At 43.8% G+C, this 26,578-nt stretch overlaps 1 protein-coding gene across 3 annotated transcripts in view; it reads left to right on the top strand.

The window, feature by feature from the left end:
• The window catches only part of ZNF385A (zinc finger protein 385A), a 183,014-nt gene extending 161,943 nt beyond the window's left edge, over positions 1–21,071 (top strand). For all 3 annotated transcript variants that reach the window (XM_081317637.1, XM_081317638.1, XM_081317636.1), the window contains 4 exons: positions 6,820–7,158; positions 17,135–17,313; positions 18,805–18,900; positions 19,032–21,071. In XM_081317637.1, the coding sequence (XP_081173763.1) occupies positions 6,820–7,158; positions 17,135–17,313; positions 18,805–18,900; positions 19,032–19,262 (845 nt within the window). In that variant the 3' untranslated portion in view covers positions 19,263–21,071. The remainder of the gene's footprint in view (positions 1–6,819; positions 7,159–17,134; positions 17,314–18,804; positions 18,901–19,031) is intronic.
• The last annotated feature ends 5,507 nt before the right edge of the window (positions 21,072–26,578 follow it).

Here is a 26,578-nt window from a genome sequence, read left to right as displayed (position 1 = left end):
CAGGGGTGTCAAACTCAATTTCATTGAGGGCCGCATCAGCATTGCGGTTGCCCTCGGGGCCGGGTGGGTATGGCCAGGGTGGGTGTGGCCTACTGGGTGGGCGTGGCTAGAGTGCGTATGGCGTACTGGGTGGGTGTGGCCAGCTCTACATCGTGCCTATGGGGGCCTGGGCAGGAGTGGGACAGATCTGAGGGTCTCTGGCAGAAGGAGGGTCTCTGGGCCAGGGCCAAGGCAGAGGTGGCCGTTCCCTCACTGTTTCCAGGATGGCTTCGCGGGCCACATGAAACCACTTCACGGGCCGGATCTGGCCCCCGGGCCTTGTGTTTGACATGTCTGCTCTAGATGTAGGGGTAGGCAACCTCGGCTCTTTTATGACTCATGGACTTCAGCTGCATAGCTGACTCAGGAGTTGAAGTCCATGAGTCATAAAAGAGCCGAGGTTGCCTACCCCTGCAGGATTTTGCCAAGCCACACCAAGGTGACGGAAGGTGCCTCCTCAGCCTGCTGTTGCTGAAACAACACTAGCATCACTTCTTTGTTGTGCTATATCATGCCAGCGATCAGACAGCTAGAGAGGAGGATACATGGAAAGAGGAAGATGATTCTCTGCTATTTGGGGGGGTAGGGGTGGAATGAAACTGGCAAAGACACTTCCCTTTGAGCAATTTTGTAAATTTAAATATCCAGATATATAAGGAAGGGGGGGGGAACTGGATTAAGGAGGTTTCTCTTAGCATAGAGAATGCTGGGAGCTGTAGTTGTTTGGAGGAGTGGTAAATGATACACTTCTCCAGGTAGGAACTGAGAAGAGATTGTGCCTGTACCAAAGGTCCACCCTCAGATCAAAGCAAATGACCTCATGCTGATTATTTGCTGCATAATCCCAGACAAAAGGTCAATTGCAGTTTGTAACCTTGCAGGGATCTGTCCGTCGAATTAACCATGCAGCTGCTCAAGATAAAAAAATGTGTGCTTTAATTGGGTCTAAGCCAAGAAGCGCAGAGATTTGCTTTATATAAATGCTTTCAGCATCAAGAAATGGGCTTTGGTAAAAGACGGTGAAAACGTTTGATGGTTCAGCATGAAATTAGTGAGCCCGCTGGCTGAGATCACAAGTAACCCGTGCAGGAAATATTGTCCTCTGGCACAGTTGTTTTGATTATGCTCAGCAAGCAGCAGCATCGCATAACTAAATTCGGCTACGACATCGTCATATTGCCTTGATCAGCTGATTCTGAAGAAGAAGTAAAAGAAAGCCTAACAATTTTCAGCAGGGGAAAAAAAATGGGGTAATTGTGGTTATGAATGGGTGGGATAAAAGACGAGCATTCTCAGGGATGAAAAGATGGACAATATGGATTTTGAACTTTCCCATGTTCTCATTCCCAACACAACTTAATAACAACATACCAATGTCATTCCCAACATAACAAAAAGAGCCAGTTTGGTGTAGTGATTAAGGCACCAGGCTAGGAAGCAGCAGACTATTGATTCTTTGCCTACCTTAGCTGGGTGACTTTGGGTGACTCTCTCTCAGCCCCCCCCCAACTCACCTCAGAGGGTTGTTGTGTGGAAAATAAGAAGTGGCTTGGATATGTTTGCACCTTGAGATTTGTGAATAACCAGGCAAGATATCAATCAGTCAATAAATTCACCATGGGGAAAAAAAGGGGATATTGGCAAGAAAACAGCATAGCCACATCCATGAACTCACTGGGATTTGATTTCAACTTTACCTTGCTGTGTGTGCAAAAAATGGCACATGAGATGAGTAGGCTCAAGGTTGACTCAGCCTTCCATCCTTCCGAGGTAGGTAAAATGAGGACCCAGATTGTTGGGGGCAACTAAGCTGACTTTGTAATAATGCCGCTTGGGGTGTGTGTGAAAGCCCTAATAAGCAGGCATATACATAGAATGAAGGCTACTGCTAAGCTTGTAAGCCGCCCTGAGTCTTCGGAGAAGGGCGGGATATAAATGGAATTAAAATAAATAAAATAAAATAAGAGATGAGTAGTCAAGGAACAGTACACATAACTCCCTACAAGTCTAATATTTTATTTTATTTATTTTATTTTAATTCCATTTATATCCCGCCCTTCTCCGAAGACTCAGGGCGGCTTACAAACTTAGCAGTAGCCTTCATTCTATGTATATGCCTGCTTATTAGGGCTTTCACACACACCCCAAGCGGCATTATAATATAATATAATATAACTGTATGGGTTAGGTTGAGGCTTTTTTTTTTGGTAGCAAAAATATTTTTCAACCAATAGGATGATCAGAATGATAGGTAGAGTTAGAGACTAGTGCTACCCTCCTGGGCAAAGTCTCTTAATGGCTGTGAAGAGTTGGGTGAGCCGCTGGTGCTGTCGTTGTTGCTGTTGTTACATTTATCTTACAGTTCAAAGCAACCCTGGGGGGGGCTTACAATAAAATAAAATATACAAATATACAAACAATATACACGTATTCAAACAATTATGAAGATGACAACCAATTAAACATTACATTAAAATTTATGGGTCGTCTGTCACCTAGTGTTGCCCCTCACTGTTCATCAGGTACTGTTCTATAATAGTAAGATAGGAATCATGTGCTCCTTGAGCCTTGATGAAGAAGGTAATGGTTGCCAGATCAAACGGCCATAGTCCATTAAGGCAATCCCTCTTTCTGAAGGATTTCGCATAGTACAGTATAGTCTACATTCATATAAGTATAGCAGGGAATCAAGCTGATCAGTTTCCAATTTTTGAAAATATCAGAAAGGCATGGAAAAGAGAACTGTTCTGTCCTCTAGAAGCTGATATGGATCAATGAGAATCTCTGGTTTGAAATGGAGGTAGGGCATCTTCAGTGGTGTGGTCCATGCCTGGGACTTGACATGCTAAGGAAGAAATGATAGAAAACAGGCACACCATACAAACATCCTGACATCTCTTTTGGACCTGCTTAGAGCAGAAGAGATGATTATTAATTATTATCACCATTGCCTGCTTCTCCGTCCAAATAGCTTGTTTGGCTACAAAGGGATAGGAAAGAAGTCCAGCCAAGACTTCGGATCTCCAGTTCACTTGGCCTTGCCTTGTCCTCACCCACACAGCCGCCTTCTTCCTATCACGGCAAATAGCTATTTCCAGAGCGCTATGTTGCAAGAAGATTCTCCTTGCCTAAACATCACGTACACAGGTGAAGCAACGACCCATCCCCACACACATATCTACACTATCAAGTTGGGAGTGAGTTCTTGCCTACCTCTCTTGGGCTGCCCAGTTCAGACCATTCAGAGTCTCCCAATTGACAATAATTACATATACTGCCGATGTTGTCTTGAATCCTTTATTAATTCTTTCCAGTTCAAGAAAGGGGGGGGGGGTCAATGTGTGACCTCTCCCAGCCTGGTAACAGAATAATAATGGCTTTTTAAACATTGTGTCCTACCACCCTGATTCCCCACAAACAAAAGGAAGAAATGGTCCAAACTCTATTTGCATCATTGCCTTATCCATTGCAGCCCTTCAGTTCCCCTGGTCACCAAAGGAGTTAGAAGGACACAGGGTTATATTCTGTGGGCTTGCCTGCCCCCAATTTTTGTCCCTCCATAGGTCACATACAGCTGACATCTGCACCTGCATCATATGAATAGCTGTTTTGTATTTCTAACAATGGACTAGTTGACTTCTCCTTTTCCGGCTTGCCAGGGCATTTGTAGGGTGAAACAAGCTTGGCTTAACAATTAGATCTTACATTATGAACATGGTCCTCTTATCATGCCTGTCAAGTAGTTGCCTTGAGTATAGGTTCCTTAAGAAAGAAAGATAAATCGCTGCTGCATTTACCTGAAAAAGTAACTTCTTCTTCAGAAGAAGAATATAATTCTTCAATGGGAAAGATGTCTTAGATAAAACATGGTAGTGTAGACAAGCATGCTTTTTTTTAAAAAAAAAATTCATTTGCACTATTTGATGCACCCTGACTCCTAAGGACTCTAGGTAGCAAGTGTCTATTGTCCCATCTGCCTTGGAGGGCATGCCGTCTTAATCTCAGAAACATCTTTGTCTTTGGTAAACACGTATTTGCTTTTTTCTTTCTAGCTAGCTTTGGAAAAATCCTTGGTGATCCTTGATGCAGTTTTGCTCTTACAATAATCCAGCATATATGTCTGAAAGCTGTTCCCCATACCTCACCTTAACTTGTGCAGATACGACTTAAAACCCATCAAATGTACTTATAAATTCAGTTGGCCGTTAAACCTCGACATTCAGAATATCTGCACAACTTGTCCACTTGAGAACCTTTACCTCCAAAAGTACTTTTCTATACTTTGATGCAGCAAAATCCTTTTAAGCATACAGAAAGCTCTAGGAAGAACTTCCCAGCGATCACATGTTCTGCTGCCCCGCTCCAGAAGGCACTATAAAATTTAATCCAGTTAATCAATAGGCTAACGAACCAAAACGTTAGCTGATTAAAACTATGGTGAGCACATATTGATTGGCAGGATTGTGGCTTTCAAAGCATTCCTGATTCAGTCCATTATATTTATTTGCTTAGCTATTTTGACAGGGATTGAGTTGGTGGGGAAGAAAGAGTGGATTTACATATATATATTTTTCTTTTGGGAAAAAAAAATGGGGACCTTTTGTTGTTTCTGCAATTCATGACTTAGGTCTTTGCATTATTGGTGTCTGTTTAAGAAACAAATATTTTAATGTTCAGTCTTGACAGTGGAATTAATTACGCCAAGCTGATGCATATGCAAATGTACATGTATTTCTTCTGACAGCAGAACAGACATCTCCTGGGCATGATTCTTGTAATAACAACAGCATATTACTAGACTGTATCACAGCCTTGCTTGTTTTCTTTTCATAAAGAGAAGGTCTCCATAATCTTGCCCCAAAGGCAAGATTTAATTTAAAAAACAGGATTTAATTTTAAACCACAGAACCTATTTTAAATGTCAGGGCTCAGATTTAAAACTTGCCAAATGATGTATTGATGCTTTATTCTTGACATCTTAAACATAGGACCCAGAGTTTAGAAGGCCTGCCTACCTCATTTCTTCAAGACTGAAGAAATTATCCCCAATTCTATGGGGATAAAATAGAATGCAAAAATGAATGCCTATAGCCTTTATGCCAAAGAACTGACATGAGCAGCCACTAGATTTCAGTGAATTATAATTTCCAACAAATAAATATGCTTTGATAATCCAAGCCCTAGAGAGTGTTATGGAGGACAATACAAGTACTGAATTTTTGTGTTAGTCTGTTTATGTGCATGCTGAAGGTATAGTTTCCGAGAATGTGACTGTAAACTGATAGCCGATACCCGTGGTGGCGAACCTATGGCACGTGTGCCATGTGTGGCACGCAGAGCCCTCTCTGTGGGCATGCACGCCGTCGCCCCAGTCCTAGGCCTTCAGCTGGGTTTTATAAAACCTTTGCGCTTTAGGCTTCCACCGCCGTGTGCAAAACAATAAATAAATAAATAAATTTCAACTTCTCGTGGGGAAAAAAAGATCTCGCAAAGTTGGAATTGATTGATTGAACTTTTTAGTCCAACTCAGTCTGCCGTTACCACCGCAGCCACGCCCACCCAATGGGCCACGCCCACCCGGCACCCAATGATACATAAGTGAGTTTTGGGTTGCAGTTTGGGCACTCAGTCTCTAAAAGGTTCACCATCACTGGCCTATACTGTACCAGGGGTCTTCAAACCTGGCCCTTTTATGACTTGTGGACTTCAATTCCCAGAATTCCTCAGCCAGGCATGCTGGCTGAAGAATTCTGGGAGCTGAAGTCCACAAGTCATAAAAGGGCCCGGTTTGAAGAGCCCTGGCCTATACTGTCAAATGTTGTTGTGTTTCTAATATAAGTTATTTTTAAAAGGTTGGATAATACTTTTAGAAAACAGATTTATCTGTCTTGAAATTCTGGATGCCCAGCACATCTGGTAGGCAATTAATTGGAGATTGCTGGCCCAACTGCTAGTTACAGGGCACCTTGTGCCTGGTGCAGTGATGGCAAACCTATTGGGTTCAGCACGTCAAAAATTCAGAAAATGTCTAACTTGATTCTGCTGGCGTCTCTCTCTCTCTCTCTCTCTCTCTCTCTCTCTCTCTCTCTCTCTCTCTCTCACACACACACACACACACACACACACACACAGACAAAAGAGAAACAAAGAGTGGCTTTGGATAGTGAGATGGGCAACATCTAAATTCAATGAATTAATAAATAAATACAAAGTTACATAATTGTAAATATTTTTCAGTTGGTCTCTCAGAAAGACATGCCTATCTGAGGCAGCTCTGTGTCACACAAAGCTTGGAAACTTTGGAAAATACTCTTGGGTGGCCTTGCGGTCTCCAGAACAAAGCACATCCTGTTCTCGTGTGCATTTTGGAGGTTCCAGAGGCTGTGCAAGAGCAGAGGGTCCAAAGACTTGGCATGTTACCTGGACACCACATGTCATAGGTTTATCATCACTGGCCTAGTGATTAATTTTTAAAATGAGAGGCACTCTGAATCCAGACCTGTATTTGCCAGATGCCTAATGCGGTATTTGGGCTGTGGAAGATAGATGAGCGCATTGTGCAGTGGTTATCTATTATTGCCACGCTAGCAGTCTGCTTAAGCCTGGAACGGAAAAGAAATACTGGAGTTTGCAGTGAGCTTTGGTTATAATTAACCCCTCTGCAACCTTTGGTTTTCCTAATTATACATTTCCTACATTATAGATTTGTGTGTGGCTTCTCTGCTTCTGCCCCATTCCTGATGCCTTCTCTTTCTTTCCCTTCTTGGTTTTCTTACACAGCGGAGCAGCTGAGTAGCATAGGAGCGTCGGTGACGGTGCCCCCCGTGCCAGCTCCCTCCTCGCCAGAGAAACAGCCCTGCCTGGGATCTCCAGCAGCAGCAATAGCACCCCACCTGGCCGCTTGCCCGGAGCCAAGCCAGAGTTCCAGGAGTGGGCCGGCCTGGGGGACCAAGTTGGGAGAAATCTCCACCACATCTGCGACCCCGGCCGCTTCAGGGGCCACGCCCCATAATAACAGCAGTCCCAAACCTGAGGAAGAAAAAGCCAAGAAGCTGCTCTATTGTGCCCTCTGCAAAGTGGCCGTGAACTCGCTGTCTCAGCTTGAGGCGCATAACAAAGGTATTTGTGGAGAGTTTTGAGAGGTAGGTTTTGGTGAGAGGGATTGTTGAGCAGGTAGGTCAAGCCAAATAGACCCCTCATCCTGTAGCTGTTAGTTTCAGCAAGGTTTCTGGGCAAAGGGGAAATAGCGGAGAACCATGCATTCACCCCTCCAGCCTTCTGGGCACATGTTTGCAAGAGAAGCTCGCGTGATGGCATGCAACAGTTAAAATTAAACTAATTCAGGAATTAGTTGTTCCAGATACGTACAGCCGGAGCCATGCTTTGGCATTCCCCCTAACTAACCTCTTAAGGCAATTTAAAACCACCCAGTAATTGTTTTCCCCACTGCTGAGCAATGAAACTCTGTTGGTGCCCCGCTTCCCACCTGCCCAATACAGGAATGCCTTGACCCATTTTCTGATGCTGTGTTGTCAAATGACTTCCCGCTGCTACTCCTGCTTATTTAGACATATGTAATTTTATTGAAATTATCATAATATAAAATACAAACGAAAACAAAGATAATAAGGAAATTGGGGAGGGAAAAGGAGGGAAAGAGAACTGTGGAATAAGGGGGGGAAAGGGGGGGAACCAACTTTTTTCAGCATGGTAGAATAAAAATAATAAAATACAGCCTCAACTTTTTTACTTTTACATACTTAATATATGCTATTCATTTCTATGACAACAAACTTCTCTAATCGGAATTTCATTTCATTTCTTTTTTCTTTTTTTTTGCCTCAAGCACAAAGTCTAGAAGCCATTTCCAAGTAGAAACAAAACTGGATATATTCTTTTCTTTAATTAAAACAGTTAATTTGGCCATCTCTGCTAACTCTGAACAGTTTTGCCATCCATTCTTCCATTGTGGAGATTGTTATATCCTCTGCCTCTATTTTAAGGACGTGCTGGATAGTGGAGCTGGATCATAAATTGGGAGGGAAGCGACACCAATTTGAACCAAGGGAGTTGGAAAACATGGCTTCCTCACAAGATCTTCAAGGTTTCGACAGTTTTAATTTTATTTATTTTTAACAAATAAAACAGACAAAAAAATTATCCATTTTAATGGGGCATTGCTTCAATCTGATTGCGGATGTAATGAGACTGAATCAGAAATAAAGCAGCTTAGCTGTGAAGCAGACTCATAAGGTGGGATTTTATAAATGTGCAATTGACTTTGGACTGGTGCAAAGACTTAAGTGTGGAAATGGCATACCCTACTCCACACAAACCTTAATTTTTCTACCTCAGTCTTTCAAGACAGGGGAATTCTGTTATCTGTCCATGTGAAAAAGTCTGGGCAAATCTGCACACTTCCCCCCCCCCCAAATTATACTTCTTACAGATATTGAAGGAAGGCAAGAAACCCTATTTTGCAGACTCCCTTTTGAGTTCTCAAATTTTATAGACTCTCAAGTTCACCTAACTCTTGAGCAGAATTTCACAGCCATAGTACTAACTGATTAGAATCCAAAGATCTTGTAAATGTTTTAGGGCTCTGAGAATGGAGCTGTATTTTATTTCTTCCACAAGTCCAAACCAGAATAAAAGAAAAATGGGTCTTGAAGTGAAATGAGGACAAAGCATATTTCCTAATGGCTGTTGCAGAAAAACTCAGGTCTGGTTCCACTGCATTGCCACTGTGGCTGGGATCAGCTCCCCAGCTTGCCTTGACACATTTGACTAAGATATGGTGGTGCAATGGTTAGAATTCAGTACTGCAGGCTAATTCTGCCAATTGCCAGCAGTTCGATCCTGACCAGCTCAAGGTTGACTCAGCCTTCCATCCTTCCCAGGTCAACAAAATCAGGACCCAGATTGTTTGGGGGCAATATGCTGACTCTGTAAAACGCTTAGAGAGGGCTAGAAAGCACTGTGGAACAGTATATAGGTCTAAGTGCTATTGCTAAGGACTAATTGATCTTCCTTCCATTGCTGCTTTTCTGCCTCTGCTCAACACATGGGTTTGAGGGGGACACTCCACTCCCGTTGGTGGTCCTTCTGGTGTCACTCGTGGTTTCGTACCCCTCAAAAACATTGGCACCAGTCCTCAAGCAGAGAATGAGGAAAGGAAGAGCCCGTTCTGTGTCATTACTACAAACATCCTGGTGCTTCTGTTCTTCTTTGTAGGAGAGCCATATTAGTCTATGGTGGCAAAACATCAGAAGGACCTTCTGGCTCCTTTTCTGACTAAGAACTTGTATTAAAAGGCATAAGCTTTAGTTAGCGGCTGTTCATTTCTTCAGTTGAATCTTTTTAAAAACTTGTGGGCCGGAAAAGGTGCTACCGGACTCCTCCTGGTTCTCTGCTTCACGTTATTGCTATTCTTTTCTTGCCTAAATTCTGCCGGCGAAGATTCTCCCTCCCTCCCCTCCCCTCCCCCCCATATCCTTTTCCCAGCTCAACTGCATCTGTAGAGGATCGTGGGAGCAAGCCGGAAGCATCACAACAAAATCCAACACGTGCGCCTTCCCCTAAAGAGGAGCTGAAGTGGGGTAGAGTAGCAACTCCATGGTTAGGTCCTTCCTTTTTGACACGCCTTACCCCTGGGTGCATCTAATTAAGATTTTCATCTTCTTTCCTCTTAATCCTCTGCCTCTTTGGCCTTGTTGCAAGAGTGCTGGGTGTGGTTTCAGAGCGTGTGTTGGCAACAAGACAGACATTCCCCACCAAGTGAGCTCACAGGCTCAGCAGCTCCTCTGGAAAACCAGCCCTCCTGCCTTCCATCCTGATGGACAGGCCCGATGGAGGTCAGCGTGGATAAAACTCAACGGCTCTCCTCCCAGCTGCATCTCTTCCCCTCCACTGGTTCAACTTGCCCGTCCTCGTGCAGTCTTAGTTGGGGGCTGCAACTGAGGAGAGGAGAAGTTGCTCAGGGGTCAGAACTGCAGAGCAGTTGCATCACAACACACGTCCAGCTGGCCAGTTTAACAGGCTTCCTTCTGGTCCACGAAGCACACAACAGCATGCTGGCGTCACTTGCTCTGTCCTGACAGATGAATTCTGTTTTGGCTTAGGAACGAGTCAAGCAGGTATCCCTGTCCTGACAGATTTGTTGTGGGACGAGCTAAGAAAGGAGATGGATGGATTTCCTGCCGGTGGGAAAGCATCCACCAATCAGACTCCTTAATATAAAATGGGGTGGAAGTGAGTTAGGCCGGTGTTTCTCACTCCCAGCAATGTTAAGAGGTATAGGCTGGGGGATTCTGGGAACTGAAGTCCACACCTCTTAATGTGGCTGAGATTAGAAACATTGGTTTAGGCTCAGGGGTCTAGCCATCCATCAGACTCTGGGGGAAGGGCCTTTCTGCTTCTCTTGCTTGTCCTAGAGACCCCCATTCAACCTGCTGATGATCTCTCTGACTGACTCACCTAGCCTACTGGCTCTGCCTTTCTCACTTGCTCACTCCTCCTTTGCTCATCTTCCTACTTTCTTTTGCTTATTCCACTACCCCTCCTTCTCTGTCACCCCTTCCCTCCATCAACATCTCTCACTCTCTTCATCTCTTTTGCTCACACTTGTCTCTTTTCCTTGCTTGACTGTTCTGCACTTGTTCACTCTTGCTCCCCTGTCTCTCTCAGCTCCACTCTCCTTCATCTTTCTCTCCCTCTCCATCGCTTCCTCCATTGCCATCTGTTCTTTTAGCACCTGCTGCATCACCCAGTCTGCTCCACAGCCTGCCTACTACTCTAGACTTTGTTGTTTGCCCTCCTGTTTGCCATGCTCACTGCTTCGCTAGCACTTCTCTGTCTCACGATTTTTGTTTTCTTCCTCTTGCTCTTCTTTCATGTATATTCACCCTTCTCTCTCTCTCTCTCTCTCTCTCTCTCTCTCTCTCTCTCTCTCTCTCTCTCTCTCTCTCTCGTTTACACACTGTCTTGCTTTGTTTAACAACAGCTGCATGGAGACTGCTGACAGGTACTAGTTCATGGCTACTTCAGGCTACCTGTCAGAGCATTTACTGTATTTACCTGGACAGATAGGTCTATGTAATGCCTGAATGGCCCTTTGCATCAAGGGCAGTGCCGGATCAAAATGGCCACGGAGCAAAGTACTCTGATCCAAAGGAGGGACTATCTGCACCACAGCCCAAAACAGTCAAGGAGAACTGGGCAGATCTCAGCCCCAACAATCACAGTCTCTACTGAAGCACCACAGATTCATAGCTTATAGCAGGGGTTCCCAACCAGGGGTACTCGCACCCCCTTGGGAGTGCAAGGCAATATTCCAGGGGGTACGAAACTTGGGTTTAGAAGTTTCAAAATTATTGTGCATATGCATAATTCATTATTTTGAACTTTTGTAAGGGGTGCGAGAATATATCAGAAGTGTTCCAGGGGATACTGAAAAGGTTGTGAGCCGTTGGCCTAGAGAAAAGAAAAAGGCATCACTTAAACATTGGAACAGATGTATGTGAAGTTGGGTATCTTCAGGTATGGGTTAGGGGAAAGGAAATGTTCTCAAAGAATAATTAGTGAGGCATCTTCCCACTGCAGATTGCAAGCAGGACTGGCTGGAAACAAACAAACAAACAAAAAAGTCCAGAGATCTCTTTCTTGTTTGGTCAGTATACAACTCTTGATGGCGCCTCTTATTAGGACATATCTAGTGTATGAAGAGATATGTGCTGGGAGAAAGCCATGACTTCACTTTATCAAAACTATCATTGTAAAATATTCTGTTGCTTCAAATCGTTTGTCGGAAAACTAATTCACTGAGAATCGGTGACAAGGGAAAAGAATATTAGAATAAGAGTGAACAATGATCCTAGGTACCCAACAGAATGAGGACTAAACATGGTTAAGTTATCATTTTTGTCATAGTATTTGGGGACTACTTCCTACTGCGTCTCTACAGTATTCTTTAACATAGTCCTATCATTCCTTTCAATCTTTGCTGCCAGTGAATAATCATTTGGATTTCTGCAGGTTTAGTACTCCTAAACAATATAAATTGAATAAATAAATCCATTCTTAAATTATTCAGAGCCCTTCACTTATCTCAGTACGATAGTACAGATTAAGATAAACATTTTAAGTAATGTGTTTAGAACATTTTATGTAAAATAGTAAAGGTAAAGGTAAAGGTTCCCCCGCACATGCGTGCTAGTCGTTTCCAACTCTAGGGGCCGGTGCTCATCCCGTTTCAAAGCCGAAGAGCCAGCGCTTGTCCGAGGACGTCTCCGTGGTCATGTGGCCGGCATGACTAGACACCAAAGGCGCATGGAACACTGTTACCTTCCCACCGTAGTGGTCCCTATTTTTCTACTTGCATTTTTACGTGCTTTCGAACTGCTAGGTTGGCAGAAGCTGGGACGAGTAACAGGCGCTCGCTCTGTTACGCGGCACTCGGGATTCGACCCGCCAAACTGCCGACCTTCTGATCGACAAGCTCAGCGTCCTAACCCACTGAGCCACCCTGTCCCTCATATGTAAAATAGAGGCAGGTAAACTTTGGAAAATATTCTCACATCCAAAGTCCTTACATCCTTACATCTAAGGGGCTGCCACAAAGAAGAGGGGGGACTCAACTGGTTTTCCAAAGCATCTGAAGGCAGAACAAGAAGCAACAGATGGAAACTAATCAAGGAGAGAATCAACCTAGATTGAACTAGGAAGAAATTTCCTGAGAGAACAATTAATCAGGGGAACAACTTGTTTCCAGAAGTTGCTCCAATTCTGTAGGTTTTTAAGAAGAGATTGGACAACCATTTGAAATGATACAAGGTTTCCTGCCTGAGCATTTGGTTGGACTAGAAGACCTCCAAGGTGCCTTCCAACTCTGTTATTCTGTTAAAGTCATGATCCTTTTGCAGATGTACAATATTTTAGAAAGCAATAGTTTAAAACGGAATTCATTTGGATTTACAGCATACAGAGGAAAAATGTTTAATGTCCTTCAAGAACCCTTATTTTTTTCTCTATAAGTTAACAAAAGCAGACCTTTATTATGAATTGTAATCTCATTTTATTAAATACATATAAATGACAGAATTGCAAAGCATAATTTGGAATATTTTACCCCTTTATTTATTTAGTAGAATATACAGTACATTCGTCTATTTATTTAGACTATCACAGAGGTTCTGGGCTACTTAATTAGACTCTGAATTAGTATATGGAATCAAAGTGCAAATATCGTGTCTTATGTGATAAATATACATCCTTTAAGATCCTTTTCTAGGGCTCGGAGTTTGTTGTTGCTTCTGATTAGAATAAGGTTGAATTAACTCTTATTGTTTTTCCTTTCGTTTCTTACGGGAACCACTTTCCAGCCTTTCAGTATGGATATTCCAAGTGCTACCTTGAGTAAACAGATTCTAGGCAGCGAGGCACTAGTAAAACATAAGCCTCTTCTTGCCATAGAGCTTGTAATATTAACCTATTTTATTTCATTGACAGAACCTTCTATTCTACTTTAATATATTGAAGTTTTCCTTAAAATTTCTCATTGCAGTCAATGTCTCCATCCTATTATAATCATATTATCCTGTTTAGCATTTGTGTTTTATGCCCTATTATTAATCCATACTCAAAGTCTACAGTGGCACAATTCAGGCATAGATTTGCTCATCTCAATTTGCCCTTGGTCTTGTCTCCTTCCTAAACTATAACTTAACACTGAGACGACTGTAGGAAAAGCAACTGTTGGAGTATGGTTTGAGAGACAGTCCTCACTTTCTTTGAGAGGATTTCCAGTTGTGAAGAAAAGGAGATTGTACAGAATTAGGACAGCAGGATTTAAACAGAGCTGGAATCATAGTGTAAGTAGGGTTCACCTCTCATTTTCTCTCTTTTCTTATAAATTCTTTCATGTTTGTATTTGTGCATCATTAGCAACAAGTTAATGTGCAGATATTAGGAGATGATGTTTATCTTCAAGCTAAGAAAAACTTTGTTTACGAATATGTACCAATGAAGTTCTTGCTAAAAACTCAGCCAAAGGGAGAAATACTTTTTTCACTCCCAGTCAGCATACTCCTTGCACCTCTCAATTAGATAGGAAGAAAACTATTTTTATCCATCTGCAAAAATGTGTATGTGTGTGTGTGTGTGCATGTGTGTGTGCATATGTATATACACAGAGATAGTCTGATAAAGTAAAAGCAATACAAACATACGTGTGTGTGTGTGTAAACTCTCATCTTGGCGGGCACAGGAGGCGCAGGGCGTCGCTGCTGCAGTCACGGGCGCGAGGGGTGTTGGCGGTGGGCTGCCCCCCCAGGGCTGGAGCCAGTGCAGCTGGTGCAGTGGGAGCAGCGGGGCCCGCTCTATACAGTGGGGCTGAGCGGGGCGGGCGGCGGAGGCGTGGTGGGCCAGGCGATGCAGGGCGGCCACTTAGGCGTGCAGGGCGAGGCGACGGTGGCACAGGTCCAGCACTGGGTAGGCCACCAGCCTGGCTGACACAGGTGAGCACAAGGAAGGAGTGCACATGGACTCCGCAGAACCCACCTACCACTCCTTGTCCTCTCTTACTTACCTAGTTGAGATGGTGTAGTTGGGCAGCAGGGAGGGATGCAAACTTCCTACCAACTCACCTTCGCTGCAGACAACTTGCTGGTGCAATGTTTGCCGGCCGGGTCTTTTGGCACTCTCAGCAGCAATTCCTATTGGCTTTCGAGTAGCATAGCTTTTGGGAGGGAGGGAGTGGCATAGCTTGTGCAAAAGCTTTTTTTGTGTGTGTGCAAAAAAAAAAGGTGCCGGAACACCATTCAGAGCGTTCAATGAGAAAAAAAGCCCTGCTTTTATGTTTTAATCTTATGATTTTAAAAATACATTTTTTTCTATTGTAAGTTACCCCAAACCTCGCCATGTGGATTGCATATAAATATTATATAATCGGTAAATAAAGGTAGAACTTATGTTAAATATACATCAAATGGTAATATGCTTCCCTACAAAGTCAATTCTTGCTCAATGACAGACCAAGGAGTTAACTCGGAAAGGCAAGAGGAAAATCTAGAAGAGGTCTGTGCAACTTGTAGAAGGGAAAGGCCCACACTGATAAATTAAAAATCTTTGTGGTCTGCAAAGGAATGCTGGTGGGCTAATCAATGATTTGATGACTAGAGGAGCATCTACAGTGTTGGAGCTCATGGTCATGGTAAGCCATGGAGGCACTAGGCAACATGACCTTTAGGGCAGTGGTGGTGATTTTATTACTTTTTTTAAAAAAAAAGTCTGTGCTCTGTCCAAGGGTGCTTGGCAGGCTGCATGTACAGGCCTGGTCTAGAATTTATTTTGGAGCATTCAACTATCTAGAGTAGGCATGTCAAACTCATTTTGTTTGAGGCAACTTCTTATAAAAGAATTGCCATTAATTTGTTTTAATAAAATAATTTAAATCAATTTTTCACTTGATTTCAAATTAAATGAATTATATTGGTTGACAATGAGATTTTTTTTAGTACAATTGCCAAATGCAATAAACTGGTTTTAGGTATATGTTATTGGAAGGAAAGAGCAATCCCTGCTGTGTTACTGATCCCAGAGAAGCATTTGCACGTAGGCAGGTATCCTTAGGGTGCCATAGTTATGGATGAGAAATATTGGTTGCAAAGTTGGCATTTCTGGATGTAATACAGATATTTTGGACTTATTTTTGTTTCTTTGCATGTTTGATATTTTTAAAAAGGCATATGCTACTGACTACGCTTATGCACATATGTAACATCTTTTGCTAGAATACATGACCACTGCTTTTCCAGAATGTGAAAAGTGAAAGATTGTGACTAAATAAAATTTTAATGTACAGATAATACCACCAGAAATTATTTTAGCCTTTTTAATAAATGTTGTTATTGATATTAAGCTCACCATGGAAAACATCATATATTGTTATGTATATACTAGGTTAATTATTTAAAGACTGAAGTGCAACATAACTAGATTCTAAATAATCTATTTTTCAAAACACACAACAGTCCAAACAGTAAAAGTAAAGTCCAAATTAAGAATATTTCATTCTTAAGAATTGTTTAATTTAAAGTGGTTTAGTTGTAATAGATGGTTAGACTCAAAATAGTTTTCAATAGTACAAAATAGTACAAAAATACTATTTTTTTCTAGCATCAGCTAAATTAGACATATTACATTGAGAAAAATGTTTCTCATTTCTTTCCTGTTACCTTTATGAAATCATCATTGCAGAGATGTTAACATAGGAAATAGATTATTTTGTTACCTAATTTCACCTTCCAAAAGACAGAAGCAGATGAAAAATCTGAGGTTCTTTCCTGTTGGCTTTTTTGAATTAGCTGCTTTAGATTCTAAAAGTTTAGTTCCTAAAGAAGTAACCCTGTAAATAATTTTAATGTCCTCCTCTAGTGCAGGGGTAGGCAACCTTGGCTCTTTTATGACTGGTGGACTTCAACTCCCAGAATTCCTGAGCCACCATGGCTCAGCTTGGAAACCTCTCCCTTTTCCCCTCAGCATGGCTGGCTCAGGATTTCTGGGAGTTGAAGTCCATGAGTCATAAAAAAGAGCCAAGATTGTGTGTGTGTGTGTGTGTGTGTGTGTGTGTGTGTGTGTGTGATAATTGTCAAGTAACAATATAAAATTGGAACCTTGGAGTTTTTATAAAATGGGGTGACTTGATATCCAAAAAAGTTGTAATGTTAAAAAAGCCCTTTATCTGAAAGTTACTACAGGAGGGAAACCTGACAGATGTTGCTAGTTTAAAGAATCAGTTCTATAAAAAAAAAGTCACTGCAGAAAAGTCTATTCTGTGTCCTTTCTAACCTTAGTTTGTCAACAAAACAGACTGAATTACAGACTAAATTTCTGTAACTATAGAACTATAACTCTTAACATTGAAAAGCAAAAGAACTGCAGATAAAGAATATATTCTTGGAGGACTAGACTCTCTCTCCCAATTTTGCAAACAGCTTCGCCTTGGGAGGAAGCATACAAGAGAAAGTGCTGCAAGAAATGATTGGTGGACATTCCTCTTGAGCCTTTGTAGTTTCAGTGTCGTGTTAAACTCTCCTAGGTACAAAGCACAAGACTATCCTGGAAGCGCGCAGTGGACTGGGGCCTATCAAAGCGTATCCACGTCTTAGTCCCACAACTGGAGGGGAACCAGGCAACCAAGACCCCAGTGCTCAGGAGAGAACCTTCCACTGTGAAATCTGCAATGTCAAAGTTAACTCGGAGATCCAGCTCAAACAGGTGTGAAACGCACGTCAGGACGCCCTGTCAGTATTAAGGAAGAACAGTTGGTGGAACGCAACAGGGATGTTTTATAGTAAAACTTCAGCCCGAAACGTATTTTCTTGCTTTTGTTAAGGCTCAGATAAAAAAAAGTACCATGCAAAAGGAGGCAGTACACAAAGTATATTTGTCTCCCTACTAAATGTAGGTAGCCCTCGACTTATAACCACAATTTAGCCCAAAATTTCCATTGCTAAGCAAGACAGTTGTTAAGTGTGTTTTGCCCTGTTTTACGACCTTTCTTGCTACAGTTGTTAAGAGAATCACTGCTGTTCTTAAATTAGGAACACGGTTGTTAAGTGAATCTGGCTTCCCCATTGACTTTGTTTGTCAGAAGGTCGCAAAAGGGGATCACATGACCCTGGGACAGATAAACATGCTAAGCATCTGAATTCTGATCAGGGGACCATGGGGATGCTGCAACGGTCACAAGTTTGAAAAAGGGCCATAAGTCATTTTTCCCCCATACTGTTGTAACTTCAAATGGTCACTAAATAATAAGTCAGGAATTGCCTGTAATGGTAGTCATCCTTCACGTGTATGGGTTTCAGAAGATGGGAGGTTTCATGTCAAAGTTCATAGCTTCCAAGTTTGAGTCTCAAGATCAGGATTCGATTTCAGTAATTGAATAGGATACTATGATGTTCTTGCCCAGGGCCTGCTTATTAAATGCAGATTGCCCTAGATTGCTCGTCTATCAGTGTGGAAGATGGGAGGACCTGGAATTACCTGATTGAGGTCATGCCTGCGCTCATGAGCTAGTCCTGCATAGGGACTATGGGCTGCTATTGGGGGTAGGGGTCCGTAGTAGGATATGCGTGTGTTGCTGTGCATGCCCTCTCTCATAAGTGCATCCTCACAGAAGCCTTGAAACCGCAAATTTTACCACCAAAAGGATTTCTAATGAATATCTTGGAATCTGAGTTCATGTAAAGATAATGTGAGAAAAACCTCGTGAGATGGGCAAACAGATGCTGCATAGGTAACAGCAGTGCTTTTTTTGTAAAAGAAAAAGGTGCCGGAACTCACACATGTCATACAACCCGCCTTGCCTAACCTACAAGGTTCCATCCAAAAAAGGTGCCGGAACTCCGTTCTGAGCATTCTATGAGAAAAAAAAGCCCTGGGTAACAGTCAGATAAGAGGCAGCATAGCCCACAGTTGAATAGTAGGTGGAGCAAAAGGCTCAGAAGGGGCCCTTCTTAAGTTCTCAGGCTGTGAAATGGCGAGAGAGGTGAACTTTCACAAAATTCTATTGATGTAGCTTTATAGTAAAGTCGAATTAGTTTATCTGGTTGTTATGTTTCCTGTTTGGTCTATCTGCTTTGACTGATAGTTCATCAGCCTTTTGTACATGGCCGGATTGGCATGGCAATGGCAGTCAGGGAATGCAGATTCTTTACTTGCTAATTAGCTTGATAGCTCTTTCTTCCTCTTTGATTTTTTTAGCATATTTCCAGCCGGCGGCACCGGGATGGAGTTGCTGGGAAGCCTAATCCCTTGTTGAGTCGGCACAAGAAGCAGCGTGGCATGGCAGAGCTGCCAGTGAGTACATACGGGCCTTTTCCAATGTGGGTTGGGGTATTGTTTTCTAATACGCCAGGATAGCTGGCAACCGCTTAATCAGACAACCGAACTGACCCTCTCTCTTTTTCTTCCTCTCTTTGTCTCCGCAGGGCTCCCTGGCCTTTTCCAAGGAGCTTCCCAAGTCCCTGGCAGCTGGATTGCTACCAAATCCCCTGGCTGTAGCAGCTGCCTTAGCAGCAGCAGCTTCCACACCCCTGACGCTGCGGCCAGCCCCAACACCAGCCCTGCTGCAGGGCCCACCTCTGACACACCCACTCTTGCGCCCGGCTCCGGGGCCCATCCGAACTGCACATGGACCCATCCTCTTCTCACCATACTGATGCTGCCCATCCACTCACCTGCCTGCCACAATCCCGGGACTATCCTGGCTCCGCCAGAGCCACACCGCCCTCCCCCCGGCAACTAGCAACCAGTCCCGGCAATCTCACAAGGCGCCCAGGCCCATTGAAGGGAGCATTTTACTCTTCCTCCCCATCCTTTTTCTTTCTGACAGGAAATGGATTTTATTTTTCTGAGAAGAGAAAGGGGAGAAGCCCACCCTTCTGCATCCCCACACATCGGTGCGCCGTCTCTCCACCCTCTCGGGATCCCAGCCGAATCTGCACAAGCGCTGGGCTCCTGCAGGGGGCTGGATGGGGGCGTGCCTCTTGGGGTGTGCCTGTGCGTGCATGTGCGTGTCGGTCTCATCTTCCGAGGTACGAAAGGTTGGGGAGTGGAAGTGCCTCCCCAGGACTCTGTGGCACGTTGGCAAGGGAGGCAGTTCTGGTACCTCAGGGACTGATCAGCAAGCAATCTCCTTCATCCCAGAGCTAAGGGGGCTGTTGCCCCCCTTACTCATACAAGCCATTGTCCACTTGCACTGAGAAGCAGGGGGGGTGTATATGTGTGTGCGGGACAGAAGACAGGGCCTCCTGAAAGAGTCCCTACTGCAATAATGCTGGCCAGCACCTCCATATACATATCCCGAGGTCCCTCCCTGTCAGCAGCACACCCCCCTCTTTCCCCCTCCCCTGTGCTGACCCCTCTCCTTACTGCGCTTCCATGCAACGGGGCTCCCCTTGGGCTCCTCACCACGGCACCTCAATAAGAGACTGGCAGAGCAAGTACTGTGCCCCGTTTTCCATGTCCTCCAGTTCCTCTTGGCGCTGAGCAGCAGTAGCAGACAGACCCAGCCCTTGTTTGGTCGTGTTTTCCCAATCAGCAGAACTTTCTGTCCTCTGAGCGAAGATAAAAAAAAACGTGACCCCGTCAGCTTGCCTGGAAATGACACGTTGGCTAAGAGAGCGAGAGCCTCGGGGTTGGGGGGGGAGTGGCTGGCATCTCCTGCCTGTAGACCATCGTTTGGGTTATCTGTGCCGTTGCCATGGTAATGTGACCTCTCCCCCTCCCTTGCCTTCCCTTTGCTATCTCTACAGAGTCGGGTCCCCCCCCTCTCCCCGACTGAACGGGACAGGACGTTAGCCAAGAGGTCAGGTTGTTCTTTTCCTGGGGATTAAGCCACCCCCCACCTCCGAGCCAGCTTCACCCCACAGCACATAAAATTCCAGATGCTTGTAAATCCCTTGGCGTGCGCCCCAGCTGGTGCCTCTTGAGGGATGGCCTGTGCTGTAGGGCGTGTGGAAGCCTGGGCAGTTGCGTTTGGAAGAACAATCAAAGGGTCGGGCTCTTTCTTTCTCTGGCACGCTTGTACACGCAGAAGCAAGACATTGCCATTGGCCGACTCCCATTGGGTCAAGCGGAAGAAGAATGCCCAGCACGAAACGAATTCCCGTAGCCTGGGGAAGAAGGGAGGGAGATTTCTTCCATCTTGTGGCCCTGCTATTCTTCCCAGCCTCTCTCCAAACTGTGACTGGAGTTCCGAGCAATAGAGACAACGGCCTGTGGAGGGAACGGGACCCACCTTCCCCCCCAACTGGCATGACCCACAGGGCAGCCCCCCCCACCTCCTCCATCTGCAGATACCCTCCGCTCCTCTGAATCTGACCCTTGTCCACCGTTTGTCTGACCATGCTTAGACTCTCACCCTCCCTTTCTTGCTGACACCAAGGACTGTCTGCTTCGCCCCACGTAGCACCTTTTCCCTCCCTTGCTCCTTGATAACAATAAAGGAAATGATAAGGCTCATTTATGCCTGCACTCGGTCTGTCTTCCTGTCTGTCAGGGACCGGGGAAGCCATGATTTCAGGCTGGGATCAGTCCTGATAAACTACTGTGGACTTCCTTCCTCCACCACTCGGGGCCCAAAGCCCAGCGGGGGTAAAGGAGCAGAGGAGCATTCAATACAGATAGCCCTCGGCTTAGAAGCATTTGTTTAGTGACCGCTCGAAGTTACAGCGTCACCGGAAACAGGGACTTGTGTCCGTTTTTCACACAATCCTCTCAGCATCCCCGGGGTCACGTGATCAAAATTCAGACGCTTGGGCAGCTGGCTCATATTTATGACAGTTGGAGCGTCCCCCGGGGGTCACGTGATCCCCTTTTTTGCAACCTTCTGACAAGCAAAACCAATGAGGAAGCCAGAGTCACTGTTCTGAACCAGCCCTCTTCTGGCCTTGTAATAAGGCAAACCCCTATTCAGATAGAAGAGACTGGAGAGCGTCCAAGGCTAAAAGGCGTCTGCCAAGTTTTATTACTCAATTAACAAAAACACTAGAGCTTGTCTCCTCAAGCGGAAGAGTTGCTTTCAGCAACCAGCCCCTCCCCAAACACTCCTTTTATTGAGAGCTCAGGGCGTGGTCTCCCTGTGCCTCCTCCCGAGGAGTCCCACAGCCTTTCTTTGTTTGTTCCTGCTCGACTGCCTCCTGCGTCGGGCGTCCTTGAACAGGGCCAGCTGTGGGTCATCATCCTCCGCACTATCGGGCTCACGCAGCTGAGAAGAGGTCCCCGGCTGAGGGCTCTGCAAAGCCTCCAAACCATCATCAGCCGGTTCGTCTCCCTCCTCCCCCTCATCTGAGTCATCCGATACATCGGAGCCGGCTGTCGGACCCACAGGCTGGCCCTGAGTCACAACAGTCACTTTACAAACACATTAGATGCTTAACAAGGGCAGTGATTCACGTAACAACTGAAATGGGATAAAACTCATTTAAATACTGCCTCACTCAGCAACACAAATTTGGGGCGCTTGTGGTTGTAAGCTGAGGACTACCTGTAGCATAAAGCCCTGGGCTTGGTCTGTTGCAATGAATTGCTGCCTTTTCTACTTTTGTAGCCCAACAGACAAACCTATTCTGCATTTGTTTGTGTTTTGTTTTGGGGGTTTTTTTTGTTTTTTTGGGGGGGGGCTCTCGAGAGGTATAGCCACCGCAGGCCCAGTGTGACCCTCAGAACTGTCTGGAGAAAGTTGGAGAAAGGAGAGGAACATTTAGGTGGGGGGAGCTTTCATCCTTCAGCCTCAGCTCTTATTTGCCAATTTGAGACTCTCCCAGCAAGGAAAATGGGCAACTTATTTAGCTTGGAAAGCGGCCAAATTGCAAACTTGTTGATCTGTTCAGCTGAGCTCCAGCAAAGCTTTTATGGCTGTTATCGCTGAATCTGAGTCTTTGGGCATAGAAACCAGGAGACCATATTTTCAGTGGGTAAAAAAAAAGAAAAATGAAAGCAAGCATTCTCCCAGTTAGGATCATTTCATTCTGAATTATATTGACGCTTGCCCCTATTCACATCCTGGCATGTGTCAACAGCATCGATACTTGAAACATTGCCGTTTTAAGTGGTGGCTTCACTGATCTGTAACATGCCTCCATTAAAGCTGTAATGTTGAAATGGCCCCCAGGGAAATTTAATAGATCTCTCAGTGGACATTTAATGCCTCCCGAGGCAAGATAAGGCAGGTTTTGAAGCACTTTAGCGGGGATCTGATCGTCATCCACTGAGTTTAAACCACTGTGACTTTCACATGCCTTCCAAATCTGGGCCAGACCATTGTATCTGCTTGTTCATACTCATTACAGTATTTCTTGTATTAGCAGAAGGTAGTGACTCTGTCTCAAAAAAGATAGATTAAAGATTTGCCTGTGATTCTTAATTCTCAGAGGAAGAGAGGGAAGGAAGGAAGGAAGGAAGGAAGGAAGGAAGGAAGGAAGGAAGGAAGGAAGGAAGGAAGGAAGGAAGGAAGGAAGGATTAGAGAAGGCCCTGTTCGTGTGACTTCAGCTTGGCATACAGGCCTGAATCATTTCTCTGATAAGTTCTTGGTCTCCTGGCTGTCCACTATAGAGGTAGTCCTTGACTTACAACCACAATTGAACCTCAAATTTCTTTTGTTAAGTAGTGACTCTGCCTCAAAAAAGATAGATTAAAGATTTGCCTGTGATTCTTAATTCTTTCTCAGAGGGAAGGAGGGAGGAAGGAAGGGAACTTTGCCGCATTTTACGATCTTTCTTGCCACAGCTGTTAAGTGAATCACCGCCGTTGTTAAATTAGTAACACAGTTGTTAAGTGAATCTGGCATTCCCCAATACTTTGCTTTTCAGAAGGTCACAAAAGGGGATCATGTGACCCCAGGATGCCACAACCATCATAAATAGGGGGCAGTTGCCAAATGTCTGAATTTTGATTACGTGACTATGCAGGAGCTGCAGCTGTTGTAAGTGAAAAGCGGTCATAAGTCACTTTTTTCAGTGCTGTTGTAACTTTGAACTGTTGTAAGTCAAGGACTATCTGTACTGCACTGCAATGGCCTTTGGTTGCTCCAGTATCCTTATTCATGCAGTGTGCTGTGCTGACTCCTGCCAGTAGGGGGCAGAAGAGCACACTGATATATGAGGAATCACATTACCTTGTATCATTTCCATTGTGAGGCTGGGCCTAGAGATTTATTTTAAATTATTTTATTATTTTTAACAATTACATCACATACAGCCAATGACAGAAATGGTAATTTAACCTACTGGACAGGCATATACATCAATTAGCCATGAGTCAGAGAATCCTTATGAGTGATCTAGCCATTCATAATTAGAAAGATCTGATGAACTGAAAAATGATTGAGGGCCCAAATCAAATGGACCATTTGGGAGTAGGACTGCTAACTTGGAAACTGTCCGTGTAGTTTTGAACAATGAGATGGGTGGTTTGATAGGAAGCCAAAGGAATTCTTGAGGCAGATGGGCAGGAGTTATTAGAAACTTTCTGTTGTTGCTTTCCAACACTGAACCTTCATACCATGGACCCAAAAGTCTCAAGAAGATCAGGTATAAAAACAAACAAGTAGTCCTTGTTTAACAACTGCCTCAGGTAATCTCTATATGCAAATATGATGGTAATAAAAAAATCTAACCCATGCAGCATAGGACAATAAAAGCCTTTGGTGTGAAACTGATTAAGGTCTGGTCAGTTTCAGGCAGCAATTGCCAGCCGGAGAAGGTTCTAATCAACTAATTAATATCACTGACTTGAGTTTGTTAACCTGCAGTTAGCCTGTGCCCCAGAAAAAAAGCGGGTCAGATAGAGGCAGCTTGTTTAAGCAATCTCAAGGGGTAAAGAAAACGGAAAAACAAGCCTAACGCTAACCTTATTTGAATGAGGTGGCAGCAACCTGTGATCTTTGCAGAGTCTCTCTCACTAAGTATTCACTTAGCGACAATTTCAACGGAGTCATCAGAATCAATTGCAGTCACTAAATGAGGATTACCTATAACTTCAAAACAAAACTTCCAGTTAATCAAAACATAGCCTAAGGAGTTATTGGGGAAATTCCCTGGAAATGGCTGTGCAGTTCCGTCGTTGTTAGGAAATGTCTGCTTCTTAATTCCAAAGGGCTAGAGATGCTAACAACAAGGTGGCAAACGACACGTGAATCAGGAGGCATAGGAGGTGATTTGGGTCAGATGGAATGATTCAGTTTTAAGTTACATTTTTGTGTGATTATGTCACGTGTCATTATTTTGATATGTGTTTTATGGACACCTCTTGACTGATTGGCTGTTAATGTGCATGGATGTTCATAAGGTTACATGAGAGATACTCAGTGCCTCAGTACACAAGTAGAAGTCCCCAAAACATGGGAAATCGCTAGGATCCCAAACGCTTTTCCAACAGGGAGGCCAGATGTGAAATTCCTCTTGGCTCTAAGTAGTTTTATCATCTCATAGGAGGATTTTATAGATGAAAAAAATAAGAAATACAAGTAATTATGAAGGCGTAACTAGGTATAATGTTTTACCCAGTGTGGATTTTTGGATCTGTGTCCAAGAGACAAAACTCCCATTTTATTGTTTTCCCATATCTTTCCATCCACAATAGCCTATCCATTGGAGAGAAGCAACAAAACTCTCCATTCTATATATCAGCTGCCATGTTTGGATTCTGTCCCATTTCCCTGGCAAAAATTAGGGATACCCTACCTGGTATCCCTAATAACCATGAAATGAAAACAGGGTTTTCTGTAGGGTGTTTTTTTTTCTGCCATCTAGTGCCATTGGGATTTTTGAAAGCCAGGTAGGATAGCCATAGTGACAGGACATGTCTAAGGCCTGCTGTCATTAAAAATCATGATATTATAACTCACTGTTTTCCTTTAAAATATATTGATTCAGTATTATGTCCTCAGCATGCTAACATTTCCCAATGGGAAGGGGTGGCTATGAGTTCATTATGTAAGAAACTAAACTGACAAGAGTAGCTTCGGCATAGTACCATGTGATCCTAGCCTTTTTTCCCTCTCTCCTACCGTGTGCCCACCCCTTAAAATTATTTATTTTATATTTATTTATGTTTCCTATTTCTTTAACTGCCCATCCTTTAATGAGATGATCTTCCTACTGAGAATAAACATATATCTCCACCCCCACCCCCCCACCCCGCTTCTCAGAAGCACTGCCTGCAATTTCCTTGACAGAAGTCTGAGCAAGCAGCCAAAAATGCTTTTAAATGTTGCCAAGTTATAACTCTAGGCAGTACTCCTGGACACCTGCCTATGTAGAGTTAAATTACACAAACACGCATACATCCTGTATTTTTCCAAGTCACTAGCCTAGCCTGGCCCTGATGCTGATTATGGCAGATACCCACAGCTTTACAATACTCAGGAGCACAAAAGAACTAATTTAATTCTCTTTTTCCAAATATCTCAGCCAACTCAAGAGAGCAGCCCTCAGGCTTTTCACCCAAGTTACATTTGTTTTATTTTATTTATCTACTCAGGTTTCTATACCACTTCAATCTACATTACAGAACCTTTGCTTTGTTTGCTCGCAGTCCTTCTCGTCAACTGTTTTTCGGAGATTTTTTAAACAAAGCGGTTCCAAAACTATATTTCTGAATTAGGCAGAGGGCCATGTAATTGCTTTATTCTGGAATATTTTAACTTTCTTTTCTCTGACATCACTTTTGAATATGCTATGGTCCTGGCACAAATGTTGATTACATACATTTATTAGGAAGCCTTGGCTGACTATTAAGGTCTCACAGATGTCTTCATATAGTAAAATAAGACACCATAGTGATGTCATGGGTGCACATGGTATAGTCAGCGTATACATACAGCTTATACATATTTTTAAAAATGATTCAAGCTGTTTTGGAGCATGGAAATGCCAGCAGAACAATTTTTTAGCCAGTCAGTTTTAGGCTTCTGCACAAAGCCAAAAGCAGATGCAGTGGTTTTAAGGAGTCTCTTGAAAGATGTGGCTATTT

This window comes from Vipera berus (assembly GCF_964194415.1).
Source record: "Vipera berus genome assembly, chromosome: 2".
NCBI classification, from domain to species: domain Eukaryota; kingdom Metazoa; phylum Chordata; class Lepidosauria; order Squamata; family Viperidae; genus Vipera; species Vipera berus.
The sequence above is the reverse complement of the archived record's forward strand: the minus strand, read 5'-3'. Positions and strand labels throughout refer to the sequence as shown.